Source organism: Scyliorhinus torazame, chromosome 11, assembly GCF_047496885.1.
Source record: "Scyliorhinus torazame isolate Kashiwa2021f chromosome 11, sScyTor2.1, whole genome shotgun sequence".
NCBI classification, from domain to species: domain Eukaryota; kingdom Metazoa; phylum Chordata; class Chondrichthyes; order Carcharhiniformes; family Scyliorhinidae; genus Scyliorhinus; species Scyliorhinus torazame.
Genome location: NC_092717.1, coordinates 21,288,000 through 21,305,459, shown reverse-complemented (window position 1 = coordinate 21,305,459; position 17,460 = coordinate 21,288,000). Strand labels below are relative to the sequence as shown.

The 17,460-nt window shown below is 50.0% G+C and overlaps 1 protein-coding gene across 1 annotated transcript in view; it reads left to right on the top strand.

Annotated features, from left to right (window-relative positions):
• Nucleotides 1–17,460, top strand: part of LOC140385165 (uncharacterized) — a 126,017-nt gene that overhangs the window by 13,829 nt on the left and 94,728 nt on the right. The window contains exons 3-4 of the mRNA XM_072467028.1: nucleotides 9,930–10,062; nucleotides 14,284–14,462. Coding sequence (XP_072323129.1) covers nucleotides 9,930–10,062; nucleotides 14,284–14,462 — 312 coding nt within the window. The remainder of the gene's footprint in view (nucleotides 1–9,929; nucleotides 10,063–14,283; nucleotides 14,463–17,460) is intronic.

Genomic DNA, 17,460 nt, shown 5'->3' with positions numbered 1-17,460 from the left:
ATGTAGAAGAACAACCCCCCCCCCCACCCTACCAACCAACAACCCAATAACTCAAAGAATAGTCGTTGCCGCCCCCCCCCCCCCCCCCCGCCCCCCCCCAATCCCCTTAGCAGCTGATGGTAACCAACTCTTTAACATGAAGAATAAACAGACCCCATCACTTGTGGAACCCCCCAATCAACCCCCTCAAGGTAAACCTAACCTTACCCAAAGGGGACATGGTCCTGAAAAACGACCTCCAAAATTTCTCCAACTTCGGACACGACCAGAGCAAGTGTATCAGGTTGGTTGGAACTCTCCCATACCCGCTCGCAGGTATCCTCCACCCCCTCAAACCAGCTTATCCTCAATCGCGTTAGGTGCTCCCTGTGCACCACCTTTAACAAATCTGCCTTAACCCTACCCACCAGGCTCGTAAAATTCAACTTACTGAGCTGGGCCCAGTCCCGAGCCACCTCCATCCCCATGTACCTGACGTGAATAGTTGCCACACAAAACGACAAACCTCTCCCAAGCCAGATTCCCCCCCCCCCCCACCCCTCCACCCCTCCTCCCCCCACCCCTCCTCCCTACCCCCACCCAGAGAGGGAACCAAAAAGCACTCGCTCTTCTCCAAATGCAATTAATATTCTGAAAAGCCCCAAATCAGCTGAGAAGCCCCATTATATCCCCCACCATAGGACCTGGGTTAAAAATATACAACGAAAGGTCATTAGCATACAGGGACACTTTAATCTCCACCTCCCTTTCACTGTCCCCTTCCACCTATCCAAGCTCCTCAGCACAATGGCCAAGGGCTCTATCACCAGCGCAAACAAAAGGAAGGACAATTGAAATCCCTGTTCTGTTCCCCTATGCAGCTGGAAAATTCCGGGTTCACCTCATCTGTACAAACAGGTGCCTTCAGTTACTTATATAACAATTTGACCCATGTCACAAACTTAGGCTCAAACTCAAACTGCTCCAACACCGCAAACAAATAACTCCACTCTATTCGATCAAACACCTTCTCCGCATCCAGCGCCACCACCACCTCCAGCTACCCACCCCTCCCCTTTTGATGGGGACAGCACCACATTTAGCAAGTGCCGCATATTTGAAGACAACGGTCAACCCTTTACAAACCCTGTCTGATCCTCCCCAACCACCTGTGGGAGGCACTCCTGTAACCCCAGTGCCAACACTTTTGCAAGAACCTTGGATTCCACTTTTAACGGGGATATTGGCCGATATGACCCACACTCCACCGGGTCCTTATCCTTTCTTTTAATTTAAAGTGCCCAATTTTTTTCCCACTTAAGGGCCAATTGACCTACCCTGCACATCTTTGGGTTGTGGGGGTGTGACCCACACAGACACGGGAAGAATGTGTAAACTCCACATGGACGGTGGCCCTGGGCCGGGATCAAACCCGGGTCCTCGGCGCCATGAGGCAGCAATACTACCCATTGCGCCGCCCTCCTCATTCTTTTTTAACAACAGCGAAATAGATGCCTGTCCCATCGTCTCCAGGAGCGCCCCTTTAGCCATTGCATCCTCAAACATCTCCACCAACAGCAGCGCCAACCTGTACAAAAACCTCTTCTTGAATTCCACCGGGAACCCACCCGGCCCCGGTGCTTTACCCGTTTGCATCTTCTCTATTGCTGTCCGAACCTCCTCAATCACCATTGGCTCCTCCACCCCTACCTTCTCCTCCTCTCCTACGTAGGTCACTCCAGCCCCTCCAAGAACTTCCTCATATCCGACATACCCCAGAGTCTCCGACCTATACAACCTCTTATAAAACTCCTCAAATGCCCTGCTCTCCTGCTCCGGCTCCACCACCAGACCCCTCGTCCCATCCTGGACCTGAACAATCTCTCGTGAAGCCACCTGCTGGTGGAGCTGTCCGCCCAGCAAGCGACTGGCTTTCTTCCCGTACCCGTACATCACACCCTTCGCCCGCCTCAACTGACGTACCGCCTTCCCTGTGGACAAAAGATCAAACTGCATCTGCAGTTCCTTTCTACTGACCTAAAGCTCCGGAATGGTTTCATGTGTCCAGCTTGTAAGGTTTTTACCCCCTTTACCATGAACCTCAATACTTCCTGGAAGCTTTTAGTGCATTTTCCACAGAATACCTCAGAGGCTTAACATCAACAGCCAGATGGGCCACATATGTTTATGATAATGCAGGTAACACAGGATCAGGCCAGTACAATTAGGGCAGGTCTAATCACCCAATGAGTAGGCGTCATAAATATGCCTTATGTGTCAACATCATTGTTAGACTTAATAGCTTTTGCCTTTACAATTAGGACTCTTGTTGGTAAATATGGATTGATTGCAAATTAGATTATACCATTTATGTGAAAATTGGCATACACCCATGAATAATTATATCCAATGTTTAGTACAAACGTAGTAAAACATTCTAAGGTGCTTTACAGATTCACTCTTTGCATTTGGTGCCTATGATTTCTCTAATTATCTTGTGGTCTAACAATATTTCGATTCAAGTGGCTTTCTACCTGTTGCTCATTTTAACTCTAATTTATTGCCAGACAGTAAGTGAAATCCTGCACACATTAATAGAAATCACACTGTATGACATTAATAATCAGCATGTTAATGTGCTTATGATACTTATTTGTGTGCGATTTTAACAAAGCTGTTAACCTGATTGTTTTAAACGCTGCAATGCATTTATGATTAACTCGGTGAGTTGAAAACAGGAAATTAGAACAATGTTTTTGTTCACGGGATGTGGGCGTCGCAGGCTATGCCAGCATTTATTGCCCATCCCTAATTGCCCTTGAGGGGGCAGTTAAGAGTCACCCACATTGCTGTGGTTCTGGAGTCACATGTAGGCCAGACCAGGTAAGCACAGCAGATTTCCTTCCCCAAAGGACATTAATGAGATGAAATGAAATTAAAATCGCTTATTGTCACGAGTAGGCTTCAAATGAAGTTACTGTGAAAAGCCCCTAGTCGCCACATTCCGGCGCCTGTTTGGGGAGGTTGGTACGGGAATTGAATCTGCTTTGAAAGCCAGCGATTTAGCCCTGTGCTAAACCAGCCCCGAGTGAACCAGATGCTTTTTTTCCAACAATCCACAAGGGTTTCATGGTCATCATTAGACATTTTGAATTCCAGATTTTCATTGAATTCAAATCTCACCATCTGCAGTGGCAGGATTTGAACCTGGGTCCCCAGAGCATTACTCTGGGTCTCTGGTTTACTAGTCCAGTGACAATACCAGTTCGCCACCACTTCCCCAATTATCAGATGAGCAGAGGCATTTTATTTTAGCCATACTGTGCTTTCTGAACAGTTACCGTGGTAAGCCCAGATCCAACGAAAAATTGTGTGAACCAGACTTACCTCTGCTTCCCATTTCCCATAGTGCATAACTATTGCCTGAAGCTCTGTTTGAGCAGTCATGGTGATGTTAGAGAATTCCAGGGCATTAACCCTGCAGCAATGAAGGAACACTGATAATGTGCTGAAGTTAGGATGATGTGTGATGTGCAGGGAACCTGTAGGTCAAGGTGTTCGCTAGATATTGCTGCATTCGCAGTAGAGGTCACAGGAGAAAGCGATGCTATATGGACATAACTTAGGTGAGGCATTTCGGTAAATTGTAAATACTGCAGTATAGTGTGTTTAAGCTCCTGGGTTGCTGTAGAGTAAAGGAGACAAGAGTTCTGCTTCGCCACAAAACACCTTTATTTCTTTGATCCTACTTCCCACACAAATCTCCACCAACAAATAGTGCCACCTGTAACCCCTCTATGTATCAGTGACTTCTATTGGATAATTGACATCAAATTAGTATTTAATTGGAAGGTCTGTTAACCCATTCCTAATGAGCGGAGTGGTGGTAAAAGGTGTGGGTATTGCGTTGAGTGACATTGGCACTGATGAAGCAAACTGCCCTGCCCTGGTTAGTGTTGAGCTTTTTTTTTTAAGAATATTTTATTGAAAATTTTTGGTCAACCATCACAGTACATTGTGTATCCTTTACACAATAATATAACAGTATAAATAACAATGACCTGTTTTATAAACAAAGAATAAATAATATATAACAAAAACGAAAACTAAAACTAAATGGCAACTGCCTTGTCTCAGATAAACACTCTCCAAAAATATGGTTTAACAATCCAGTATACAATTATTTATAGCAACGACCTATACATATTATACATATATATTAATAACCCTGAGACTCCTTCTGGTTCCTCCCCCCCCCTCCCCCCTGGGCTGCTGCTGCTGCCTTCTTCTTTTCCATTCCCTCTATCTTTCTGTGAGGTATTCGACGAACGGTTGCCACCGCCTGGTGAACCCTTGAGCCGATCCCCTTAGGATGAACTTAATCCGTTCCAGCTTTATAAACCCTGCCATGTCATTTATCCAGGTCTCCACCCCCGGGGGCTTGGCTTCCTTCCACATCAACAGTATCCTGCGCCGGGCTACTAGGGACGCAAAGGCCAAAACATCGGCCTCTCTCGCCTCCTGCACTCCCGGCTCTTGTGCAACCCCAAATATAGCCAACCCCCAGCTTGGTTCGACCTGGACCCCCACTACTTTCGAAAGCACCTTTGTCACCCCCACCCAGAACCCGTGTAGTGCCGGACATGACCAGAACATGTGGGTGTGATTCGCTGGGCTTCTCGAGCATCTCGCACACCTATCCTCTACCCCCAAAAATTTACTGAGCCGTGCTCCAGTCATATGCGCCCTGTGTAATACCTTAAACTGAATCAGGCTTAGCCTGGCACACGAGGACGACGAGTTTACCCTGCTTAGAGCATCTGCCCACAGCCCCTCCTTGATCTCCTCCCCCAGCTCTTCTTCCCATTTCCCTTTCAGCTCATCTACCATAATCTCCCCCTCGTCCCTCATTTCCCTATATATATCTGACACCTTACCGTCCCCCACCCATGTCTTTGAGATTACTCTGTCCTGCACCTCATGCGTCGGGAGCTGCAGGAATTCCCTCACCTGCTGCCTCGCAAAAGCCCTCAGTTGCATATACCGGAATGCATTCCCTTGGGGCAACCCATATTTCTCGGTCAGCGCTCCCAGACTTGCGAACTTCCCATCCACAAACAGATCTTTCAGTTGCGTTACTCCTGCTCTTTGCCATATTCCAAATCCCCCATCCATTCTCCCCGGGGCAAACCTATGGTTGTTTCTTATCGGGGACCCCACCAAGGCTCCCGTCTTTCCCCTATGCCGTCTCCACTGTCCCCAAATTTTCAAAGTCGCCACCACCACCGGGCTTGTGGTGTATTTCTTCAGTGAGAACGGCAATGGGGCTGTCACCATAGCTTGTAGGCTAGTCCCCCTACAGGACACCCTCTCCAATCTCTTCCACGCCGCTCCCTCCTCTTCCCCCATCCACTTACTCACCATTGAGATATTGGCGGCCCAGTAGTACTCACTTAGGCTCGGTAGTGCCAGCCCCCCCCTATCCCTACTACGCTGTAAGAATCCCTTCCTCACTCTCGGGGTCTTCCCGGCCCACACAAAACTCATGATACTCTTTTCGATCCTTTTGAAAAAAGCCTTCGTGATCACCACCGGGAGGCACTGAAACACAAAGAGGAATCTCGGGAGGACTACCATTTTAACTGTCTGCACCCTCCCTGCCAGTGACAGGGATACCATGTCCCATCTCTTGAAGTCCTTCTCCATTTGTTCCACCAATCGCGTTAAATTTAACCTTTGCAATGTACCCCAATTCTTGGCTATCTGGATCCCCAAGTAACAAAAGTCCCTTGTTACCTTCCTCAGCGGAAAGTCCTCTATTTCTCTGCTCTGCTCCCCTGGATGCACCACAAACAACTCACTTTTCCCCATGTTCAGTTTATATCCTGAGAATTCTCCAAACTCCCGAAGTGTCCGCATTATCTCTGGCATCCCCTCCGCCGGGTCCGCTACATATAACAACAAATCATCCGCATACAGAGATACCCGGTGTTCTTCTCCTCCTCTGAGTACTCCCCTCCACTTCTTGGCACCCCTCAATGCTATTGCCAGGGGCTCAATCGCCAGTGCAAACAGTAATGGGGACAGAGGGCATCCCTGCCTTGTCCCTCTATGGAGCCGAAAGTATGCAGATCCCCGTCCATTCGTGACCACACTCGCCACTGGGGCCCTATACAACAGCTGCACCCATCCAACATACTCATCTCCAAAACCAAATCTCCTCAGCACCTCCCACAAATAATCCCACTCCACTCTATCAAATGCTTTCTCGGCATCCATCGCCACCACTATCTCCGCTTCCCCCTCTGGTGGGGGCATCATCATTACCCCTAGCAGCCTCCGTATATTCGTATTCAGCTGTCTCCCCTTCACAAACCTAGTTTGGTCCTCATGGACCACCCTCGGGACACAATCCTCTATCCTCATTGCCATTACCTTGGCCAGAATCTTAGCGTCTACATTTAGGAGGGAAATAGGTCTATAGGACCCGCATTGCAGCGGGTCCTTTTCCTTCTTTAGGAGAAGCGATATCGTTGCCTCAGACATAGTCGGGGGCAGCTGTCCCCTTTCCTTTGCCTCATTAAAGGTCCTCATCAGTAGCGGGGCGAGCAAGTCCACATATTTCCTGTAAAATTCAACTGGGAATCCATCCGGTCCCGGAGCCTTCCCCGCCTACATGCTCCTAATTCCTTTCACTACTTCCTCTATTTCAATCTGTGCTCCCAGTCCCACCCTTTCCTGCTCCTCCACCTTGGGAAATTCCAGCCGGTCCAGAAAGCCCATCATTCTTTCCCTCCCATCCGGGGGTTGAGCTTCGTATAATTTTTTATAAAATGCCTTGAACACTCCATTCACTCTCTCCGCTCCCCGCTCCATCTCTCCTTCCTCATCCCTCACTCCCCCTATTTCCCTCGCTGCTCCCCTTTTCCTCAATTGGTGGGCCAGCAACCTGCTCACCTTCTCCCCATATTCGTACTGTACACCCTGTGCCTTCCTCCACTGTGCCTCTGCAGTACCCGTTGTCAGCAAGTCAAATTCGACGTGTAGCCTTTGCCTTTCCCTGCACAGTCCCTCCTCCGGTGCCTCCGCATATTGCCTGTCCACCCTCAGAAGTTCTTGCAGCAACCGCTCCCGTTCCTTACTCTCCTGCTTTCCTTTATGTGCCCTTATTGATATCAGCTCCCCTCTAACTACTGCCTTCAGCGCCTCCCAGACCACTCCCACCTGGACCTCCCCATTGTCATTGAGTTCCAAGTACTTTTCAATGCACCCCCTCACCCTTAGACACACCCCCTCATCTGCCATTAGTCCCATGTCCATTCTCCAGGGTGGGCGCCCTTCTGTTTCCTCCCCTATCTCTAAGTCCACCCAATGTGGAGCGTGATCCGAAATGGCTATAGCCGTATACTCCGTTCCCCTCACCTTCGGGATCAACGCCCTTTCCAAAACAAAAAAGTCTATTCGCGAATAGACTTTGTGGACATAGGAGAAAAACGAAAACTCCTTACTCCTAGGTCTGCTAAATCTCCACGGGTCTACTCCTCCCATCTGCTCCATAAAATCTTTAAGCACCTTGGCTGCTGCCGGCCTCCTTCCAGTCCTGGACCTCGACCTGTCCAGCCCTGGTTCCAACACCGTATTGAAATCTCCCCCCATTACCAACTTTCCCACCTCTAGGTCCGGGATGCGTCCTAGCATACGCCTCATAAAATTGGCATCATCCCAGTTCGGGGCATATACGTTTACCAAAACCACCGTCTCCCCCTGTAGTTTGCCACTCACCATCACGTATCTGCCCCCGCTATCCGCCACTATAGTCTTTGCCTCAAACATTACCCGCTTCCCCACTAATATAGCCACCCCCCTGTTTTTCGCATCTAGCCCCGAATGGAACACCTGCCCCACCCAACCTTTGCGTAGTCTCACCTGGTCTATCAGTTTCAAGTGCGTTTCCTGTAACATAACCACGTCTGCCTTAAGTTTCTTAAGGTGTGCGAGTACCTGTGCCCTCTTTATCGGCCCGTTCAGCCCTCTCACGTTCCACGTGATCAGCCGGGTTGGGGGGCTTTTTACCCCCCCCCCCTTGTCGATTAGCCATCCCCTTTTTCCAGCTCCTCACCCGGTTCCCACGCAGCTGTGTCCCCCCCAGGCGGTGCCCCCCCCGCCCATCCCACCCCATACCAGCTCCCCCCTCGCCCCAGCAGCAGCAGCCCAATAATTCCCCCCTCCCACCCCCCCCGCTAGATCCCCCACTAGCGTAGTTACACCCCCCATGTTGCTCCCAGAAGTCAGCAAACTCTGGCCGACCTCGGCTTCCCCCCGTGACCTCGGCTCGCACCGTGCGATGCCCCCTCCTTCCTGCTTCCCTATTCCCGCCATGATTATCATAGCGCGGGAACCGAGCCCGCGCTTCCCCCTTGGCCCCGCCCCCAATGGCCAACGCCCCATCTCTTCCACCTCCTTTCCTCCCCCCACCACCTCCTGTGGAAGAGAGAAAAGTTACCACATCGCAGGATTAATAACATAAAACTCCTCTTTCCCCCCTTCTTCGCCCCCCATACTCGCCCCACCACTTTGTTTCAAACGTTCTTTTTTTAAAAAAACCCGCTCATTCCAATTTTTCTTCCACGATAAAAGTCCACGCCTCATCCGCCGTCTCAAAGTAGTGGTGCCTCCCTTGATATGTGACCCACAGTCTTGCCGGTTGCAGCATTCCGAATTTTATCGAAGCACCGCCTTGGCCCGATTAAAGCTCGCCCTCCTTCTCGCCACCTCCGCACTCCAGTCCCGGTATACGCGAATCACCGCGTTCTCCCACTTACCGCTCCGAGTTTTCTTTGCCCATCTAAGGACCATCTCTCTGTCCTTAAAACGGAGGAATCTCACCACTATGGCTCTAGGAATTTCTCCTGCTCTCGGTCCTCGCGCCATCACTCGGTATGCTCCCTCCACCTCCAACGGACCCGCCGGGGCCTCCGCTCCCATTAACGAGTGCAGCATCGTGCTCACATATGCCCCGACGTCCGCTCCCTCCGCACCTTCAGGAAGGCCAAGAATCTTTAGGTTGTTCCTCCTCGCGTTGTTCTCCAGCGCCTCCAACCTTTCCACACATCGTTTCTGATGTGCCTCGTGCATCTCCGTCTTCACCACCAGGCCCTGTATGTCGTCCTCATTCTCGGCAGCCTTTGCCTTCACGACCCGAAGCTCCCGCTCCTGGGTCTTTTGCTCCTCCTTTAGCCCTTCGATCGCCTGTAATATCGGGGCCAACAGCTCCTTCTTCATTTCCTTTTTGAGTTCTTCCACGCAGCGTTTCAAAAACCCGTGTTGTTCAGGGCCCCATATTAAACTGCCACCTTCCGACGCCATCTTGGTTTTTGCTTGCCTTCCTTGCCGCTGATCTAAAGGATCCACCGCAATCCGGCCACCTTCCTCTCCTTTTTCCATCCGTATCCAGGGGGGATTCCCTTCTGGTTCACCACACAGTACTTTTAGCCGTTAAAATTGCCGTTGGGGCTCTTATTAAGAGCCCAAAAGTCCGTTACACCGGGAGCTGCCGAAACGTGCGACTCAGCTGGTCATCGCCGCACCCGGAAGTCAGTGTTGAGCTTCTTGAGGGTTGTTACAGCTATACTCATCCAACAATTGCTAGGAGAGAGGAAATTAAGCCAGAGTATTATCCAATTAATCATGTGTGTGTGTGTCTGTTTGTGTATCTGTGTGTGAGCGCAACTTGCAATGATTCAGTGGTCTCACAACAGGAGGAGAGAACTTGTGAAAAAGAGCAACAAGGCTGTGCTAAATGGTGCTGTGTACTCTGATGTTTTTCACTGCTAACATCAGAGTTATATTTGACTATTGATTGCTATCTTTTGTTAACTCAGTCCTTGCAGGAAAATCCATATGATTTTCGTTCGAAAGATATTCAACACATTTTGAATATTTCTCTACAGGAAGCACAAAAAAGCACGCTGGTTGTGACCATACCAGGGAATGAGGACGATGCAGAAGACAAGTGGAAGGACTATGTGCGAAAACGACGGGTTCGACATAAACATATACCATTTAAAACGGATGCTGAGCTCGGTAATGTGACCTTAAATTTACTGAGGAATGGTCAAATTCTTTAATTTTCACAGCAAGTTGGGGGAAAGCAGACTGATACTGCTGAGCAACCAGAGATATCTGGTAGCGAAGTTCTATCCACCATTGGGTAAGGTCCTTCTGAATTATATCTGGCATTTGGTTAGCGCTACTGCCTCACTATGCCAGGGACCCGGGTACAATTCTGGTCTTGGGTGACCATGTGGAGTTTGCACATTCTCCCTGTGTCTGTGTGGATTTCCTCCCGGGTGCTCCGGTTTCCTCCCACAGTTCAAAGATGTGCAGATTAGGTGGATTGGCCATGCTGAAATTGACCGTGGTGTCCAAAGGTTAGGTGGGGTTATGGGGATGGACCGGGGGGGGGGAGTGGGGGCAATAGGCCGGGCCGCAATCTCAGAGGATCGATGCAGACTCGATGGGCTGAATGGCCTCCTTCTGCATTGTGTCACTCTATGAAGTGACACATTTCAAGTAAGCAAATATTATTGTTACCAATGTCTTTCTGTGGAATCAAAAATCGGACAGGGTGTAAAATGAGCAAACTTGCAGGGTTCAGGACTCCCGCGCGATTCGACAGCCTCGTCCCAACACCAAGTCAGGTGCGACGAGGCTGCTGAATCGCACCCCTAAAGTGAAGAGAATTAACATCAGCCAATACTGATTTCAGAAAAGAGCAAATGTGAAAGAGTTCATTGAGGGGGTGACTTATTTGGACATTAGAGAATTACAATGAACATGTTGTTTGTGGACTTTCGGAAAGCCCTTGGGGGGGATTTTCCGTTCAGTCCCGCCGGAATCATGAGATATGATCGGCCGGAGAATTCAACATTAACTGAAAATGTTGGCGCCGGGTACTAAGTGGAATGCCATGCTCCGGTACCTTGACAGCGGCGTGAATGCGTGGCCATCGGCAACTCTGCCTCCCTGTCCCACCTCTTTCCCCCCACCCACAAAATCATTCCCCCACACTGCACAGAATCCCCCTTCCCTAAACCTCTCACCCCTTCCCTGTCCCTCAGGCCTTCATTCCACGTCCCCTGTCCCTTAGTCCTTTATTCCACCTTCCCCCTAGCCTTTCACTCCTTCCCACCACCACAGCTTTCCTTCCCCCCCCCTCTGAGGGTCCTACCAGCATCACCACAGGGTGTTGGCCCTGGGTTGGCAGTGTCAGTGGGTCTTGTCCATGGGACGAGAATAATTAGGTGAATTCTGGTGTTTCTCAGATCCTCAGCACACCCTGGAGCACCACTCTGGCGAAGACACCAACATTTTGTTATTGCTTTAACCAGCACCATCCACCATCACAGAAACGATCACCTCGGTGGATTATGTTAGTGATCAACCTCTGGCGAGCATCACACACATGCTGCAGCACATCAGGTGGAGGCAAGGACTCCCCAGGGAGCAGACAATCGGAGGGATGCCATTCGCAGTGAACTACTGTCATCCAGACAGATGTTGCACATCTGGAAAGTCTGATCCCATCACTGGTGCAGATACAGCAGACAGGCAGAAATTACAGGAAGGGGTGTTGGCAATTTTCCAGCGCCTGCAGGTACAGCTGGAGGAATCCAGCTGCCTTCAGGTGCAGGAGATGGTGCTGACAATGTGTGGTACCCAGGCCAACACTGAACGGGGGCTGCCGTGCTGGAAGGCCTGGGGAAAGGCATCAGAGCCATGTGTCAGGGTGTCCAAGGAACAACGGTGCAAAAAGGCCACCGATCCTCCATCTGGAGGGGGGCTAGCAGGCAGGCAGCGTAGAACACCCGGGTCTAGCTGCCGATACGGCCGGAGAATGGCCGGATCCGAGGCTGCGTAAGCGCACAGAGGAGGCCTGCAGTGGCTGCGCCGTGCAACATGGCGCCTGCCGCGTACGGATCCGGCCTGCCAAATAGTGACCCCCTTTGGCTAGGCTCGCCACCCCGGGACCACCCCCCACTAGTGCCTCCAGCCCCCACCAAAGCCCCCCTCCCCGCGGATCGCCCCTGCCTCCCCCCGACTGTGATGGGTCAGGACTTAGTCCACAGCCGCCACGCCGAGTTCCTGAAAAAGAATTACCACACGCGACCGACGCTGTTGGGAACTCGGCCCATCGGGGGTGGAGCATTGGGGGGGGTCCTCAGGTAATGGCCTGAGGCCGTCCAGATGGCGTGCGGTGTACTCTGCCAGAACGCTGTTATGGAGGGGGCGGCGCAATGCAAAAGCGGCGCCACCGATATCGCCGCCAACGGGGATTCTCTGGCCGTACGCGATTTCGGCGTCAGGGACCAGAGAATCCCGCCCAATGTATTTGGTTTGGAGAAGTTGCAGCAACGGTTCACTAGGTTGGTTCCTGGGATGAGAGGACTATCCTACGATGAGTGGCTAAGTAAATTGGGCCTGTACGCTATGAATTTTAGAAGAATTAGAGTAGATCACTTTGAAACATATACAATTCTGAAGGGTCAGGTCATGGTAGACATAGGTAGGTTGATTTCCTTGGTTGGGAAATCTAAAACATGGGGGCACAGTGTCAGAATAAGGCATCATCATTTAGGACTGAGAGTAGGAGAAATTTCTTCACTCAGGAGGTTGTGAAGCTTTGGAATTCTTTCCAAAGAAAGTTGGCCATGCTCGTTCGTTGAATATGCTTGAGGCTGAGATCGGTAGATTTTTGGTGTCTTGAAGAATTGTGAGACAGAGGAAACGAATGGGAAAATTGTGCTGAGGCAGATCAGCCACGAATGGCGGATCAGACTTGGGGGGGGGGGGGGGGGGGCGCAGGTCCCCAGGCACTGGAAAAGTTTGGTTTGGTTTTTCGGTATTTTATTGCAAACTCCACAATAGCAGATGAAAATAAATCAGTTAAATGAGCCACTGAATCTACAGAAATCCAGGGTTAAGTTGCTAGTTTTAAATGAACAATATGAAAAGTCTGCTTGAAATAATAATCACGCCACAGAAACTGGCTGGTGGCAACTCCACGTTCAAGACTGAGATTGATAGATTTCTAAATATTAAAAACATCAAGGGATATGGAGGTAGTGCCATAAAATGGGGTTGAAATCGAAGATCAGCCATCACCTCATTGAATGGTGGAGTGGGCTTGAAGGGCTGAATTGCCTCCTCCTGCTCCTATTTCTTACTTCCTTATTTGGTGCAGGTTTTATGTTCGCCAATATACAGCTCCTTTATCCAATATCAGAGTAACATTCGCTTTCACCCTGGCCTCGGGTGCTATTCCTCTGATTGTGGAGCCTCGAAAACATTAGCAACAGTCTCGCCTCTCTTTTTGGGGATGGAATTTGAAGTGTACCTCATGGAGATAATTTGGTTGTTTTATGGGCCCATGGAAACGGACAACAGGAAAATGGGGAATGGGATCTTTGGTGGCCTGCATACAATGAACTGAGAATTTCTAATATGTGTGTATCTATGTCTATGTCTTTGAATATTTCCAATTTCTAATGTGTGCTCTTGGTGAATGAAGTTTCCAATCAGTGATGCAAATGGTAAAATTGCTCCTTTTATGTCCCTTCCATGAATATATTGGTAATACAGTCCCCACAGCTTATAACAGGCATAATCATGTGAACACATTTGCCCCTTATGCGTCCGTATAACGTGCCAGCCTGATTATAGTATAAGAAGAATGTTCCATCTGTTTAATGACATTTTGTCCAGTTGCATCCACCTTTGCAATACAAACTATAATCCCGCACCATTTAAAGAGGATTTTGAGGCCTTCAGTCCATGATTATTAATTGAACATTAACAAGGTTTTATTTACTTATTTACTCACTTATCTTTGTCCTTGCATTCAGCTAACCTAACCTAAGGCAGCGCTAACTAGTGGGTAAGGACAGCTGCCGTTGCTGTACAAACCGTTAAGTTACCACAACCGACAACTTTGAAATTATTGAAATTGACCTTAATGATATAATATTGCCTTTTGGTTAGCAAATGCCTGCTTTAAATGTGGCCACTCTAAGTAGTGGGGACTGTACTAATGTCTCCATATAAATTCCTGCATTAAAATGACAGGAAATGTCTTTTATGTTATGTTCCTTTTATTTCTAATATGAAATACATGCTTCCCATTTCACTTAAAGTGCCCTTAAAAGTATATTTTTTCAGATATTATTTTTTAGTCTAGCATCACCGAAGTCAGGTAGATGCCAATGATCATGGCAATCTCTGTTAATCTCATAATTCTGTTAACAGAGACCACAGATTCTGCCACCTATATTGGCTTGAAAAGGATTACAGATGCAGGACAGCAAGTCGTGACATCGAATCAACCTCCAGGGACAAGCAGTCAGAACCAAAGTACCAGTACTTCCCCCACCACAGCCTTCCTTCAGTATTTCATCATAGCATCAAAGAGAGGCAATGATAGTCAGGTAATTTATTCCTTTACTTTGGTTCGGAAAATAATTTGATGTAACGTATTGGAAAATCTTATAGAATCGATCTGCATTTTTTCCAAAGCAACTCGTGTTAAAGTGTTAATTTCTTGCTGCTGACTCCTTTACCGTGATGCTTGAAAAAGTATCCAAATCGAGCATGCTTAAGTAAAACAAGGTAAGAGGTGGATCTCTGTATATTTGGTACCCCCGCATCTTCGGGCATCATGCATGAGCAACAGATAACATGACACTAGCTGTTGCACCCATGTCAGTTTTAGCTGCAGCGCCCATGTCAGTTCTAGCAGCAGCGCCCATGTCAGTTCTAGCTGTGGCGCCCATGTCAGTTCTAGCTGTGGCGCCCATGTCAGTTCTAGCTGTTGCATCCATGTCAGTTCTAGCTGCAGTGCTCATGTCAGTTCTAGCTGTGGCGCCCATGTCAGTTCTAGCTGCAGCGCCCATGTTAGTTCTAGCTGTGGCGCCCATGTCAGTTCTAGCTGTTGCACCCATGTCAGTTTTAGCTGCAGCGCCCATGTCAGTTCTAGCTGTGGCGCCTGTGTCAGTTCTAGCTGTGGCGCCCATGTCAGTTCTAGCTGTGGCGCCTATGTCAGTTCTAGCTGCAGCGCCCATGTCAGTTCTAGCTGTTGCACCCATGTCAGTTCTAGCTGTGGCGCCCATGTCAGTTCTAGCTGTGGCGCCTATGTCAGTTCTAGCTGTGGCGCCCATGTCAGTTCTAGCTGTTGCACCCATGTCAGTTCTAGCTGTTGCACCCATGTCAGTTTTAGCTGCAGCGCCCATGTCAGTTCTAGCTGCAGCGCCCATGTCAGTTCTAGCTGTTGCACCCATGTCAGTTTCAGCTGCCGCGCCCATGTCAGTTCTAGGTGCAGCGCCCATGTCAGTTCTAGCTGTGGCACCCATGTCAGTTCTAGCTGTTGCGCCCATGTCAGTTCTAGCTGCCGCACCCATGTCAGTTTTAGCTGTTGCACCCATGTCAGTTTTAGCTGCAGCGCCCATGTCAGTTCTAGCTGCAGCGCCCATGTCAGTTCTAGCTGTTGTGTCCATGTCAGTTCTAGCTGTTGCGTCCATGTCAGTTCTAGCTGCAGCGCCCATGTCAGTTCTAGCTGCCGCACCCATGTCAGTTTTAGCTGTTGCACCCATGTCAGTTTTAGCTGCAGCGCCCATGTCAGTTCTAGCTGCAGCGCCCATGTCAGTTCTAGCTGCAGCACCCATGTCAGTTCTAGCTGCAGCGCCCATGTCAGTTCTAGCTGGTGTCCATGTCAGTTCTAGCTGTTGCGTCCATGTCAGTTCTAGCTGCAGCGCCCATGTCAGTTCTAGCTGTTGCGTCCATGTCAGTTCTAGCTGCAGCGCCCATGTCAGTTCTAGCTGTTGCGCCCATGTCAGTTCTAGCTGTTGCGCCCATGTCAGTTCTAGCTGCCGCACCCATGTCAGTTCTAGCTGCCGCGCCCATGTCAGTTCTAGCTGCAGCGTCCATGTCAGTTCTAGCTGCAGCGCCCATGTCAGTTCTAGCTGCAGCACCCATGTCAGTTCTAGCTGCAGCGCCCATGTCAGTTCTAGCTGCAGCGCCCATGTCAGTTCTAGCTGCAGCGCCCATGTCAGTTCTAGCTGCAGCGCCCATGTCAGTTCTAGCTGCAGCGCCCATGTCAGTTCTAGCTGTTGCGTCCATGTCAGTTCTAGCTGCAGCGTCCATGTCAGTTCTAGCTGCAGCGTCCATATCAGTTCTAGCTGCAGCGGCCATGTCAGTTCTAGCTGTTGCGTCCATGTCAGTTCTAGCTGCAGCGTCCATGTCAGTTCTAGCTGCAGCGTCCATGTCAGTTCTAGCTGCAGCGTCCATGTCAGTTCTAGCTGCAGCGCCCATGTCAGTTCTAGCTGTTGTGTCCATGTCAGTTTTAGCTGTTGCGTCCATGTCAGTTCTAGCTGCAGCGCCCATGTCAGTTCTAGCTGCAGCGCCCATGTCAGTTCTAGCTGCAGCGGCCATGTCAGTTCTAGCTGCAGCGCCCATGTCAGTTCTAGCTGCAGCGCCCATGTCAGTTCTAGCTGTTGCGTCCATGTCAGTTCTAGCTGCAGCGTCCATGTCAGTTCTAGCTGCAGCGCCCATGTCAGTTCTAGCTGCAGCGCCCATGTCAGTTCTAGCTGCAGCGTCCATGTCAGTTCTAGCTGCAGCGCCCATGTCAGTTCTAGCTGTTGCGTCCATGTCAGTTCTAGCTGCAGCGTCCATGTCAGTTCTAGCTGCAGCGCCCATGTCAGTTCTAGCTGCAGCGCCCATGTCAGTTCTAGCTGCAGCGCCCATGTCAGTTCTAGCTGCAGCACCCATGTCAGTTCTAGCTGCAGCGTCCATGTCAGTTCTAGCTGCAGCGCCCATGTCAGTTCTAGCTGTTGCGTCCATGTCAGTTCTAGCTGCAGCGGCCATGTCAGTTCTAGCTGTTGCGTCCATGTCAGTTCTAGCTGCAGCGTCCATGTCAGTTCTAGCTGCAGCGCCCATGTCAGTTCTAGCTGCAGCGCCCATGTCAGTTCTAGCTGCAGCGCCCATGTCAGTTCTAGCTGCAGCACCCATGTCAGTTCTAGCTGCAGCGTCCATGTCAGTTCTAGCTGCAGCGCCCATGTCAGTTCTAGCTGTTGCGTCCATGTCAGTTCTAGCTGCAGCGGCCATGTCAGTTCTAGCTGCAGCGCCCATGTCAGTTCTAGCTGCCGCGCCCATGTCAGTTTTAGCTGCAGAGCCCATGTCAGTTCTAGCTGCAGCGTCCATGTCAGTTCTAGCTGTTGCACCCATGTCAGTTTTAGCTGCAGCGCCCATGTCAGTTTTAGCTGCAGCGCCCATGTCAGTTCTAGCTGTTGCGTCCATGTCAGTTTTAGCTGCAGCGCCCATGTCAGTTCTAGCTGTTGCACCCATGTCAGTTCTAGCTGCAGCGCCCATGTCAGATCTAGCTGTTGCGTCCATGTCAGTTCTAGCTGTTGCACCCATGTCAGTTCTAGCTGC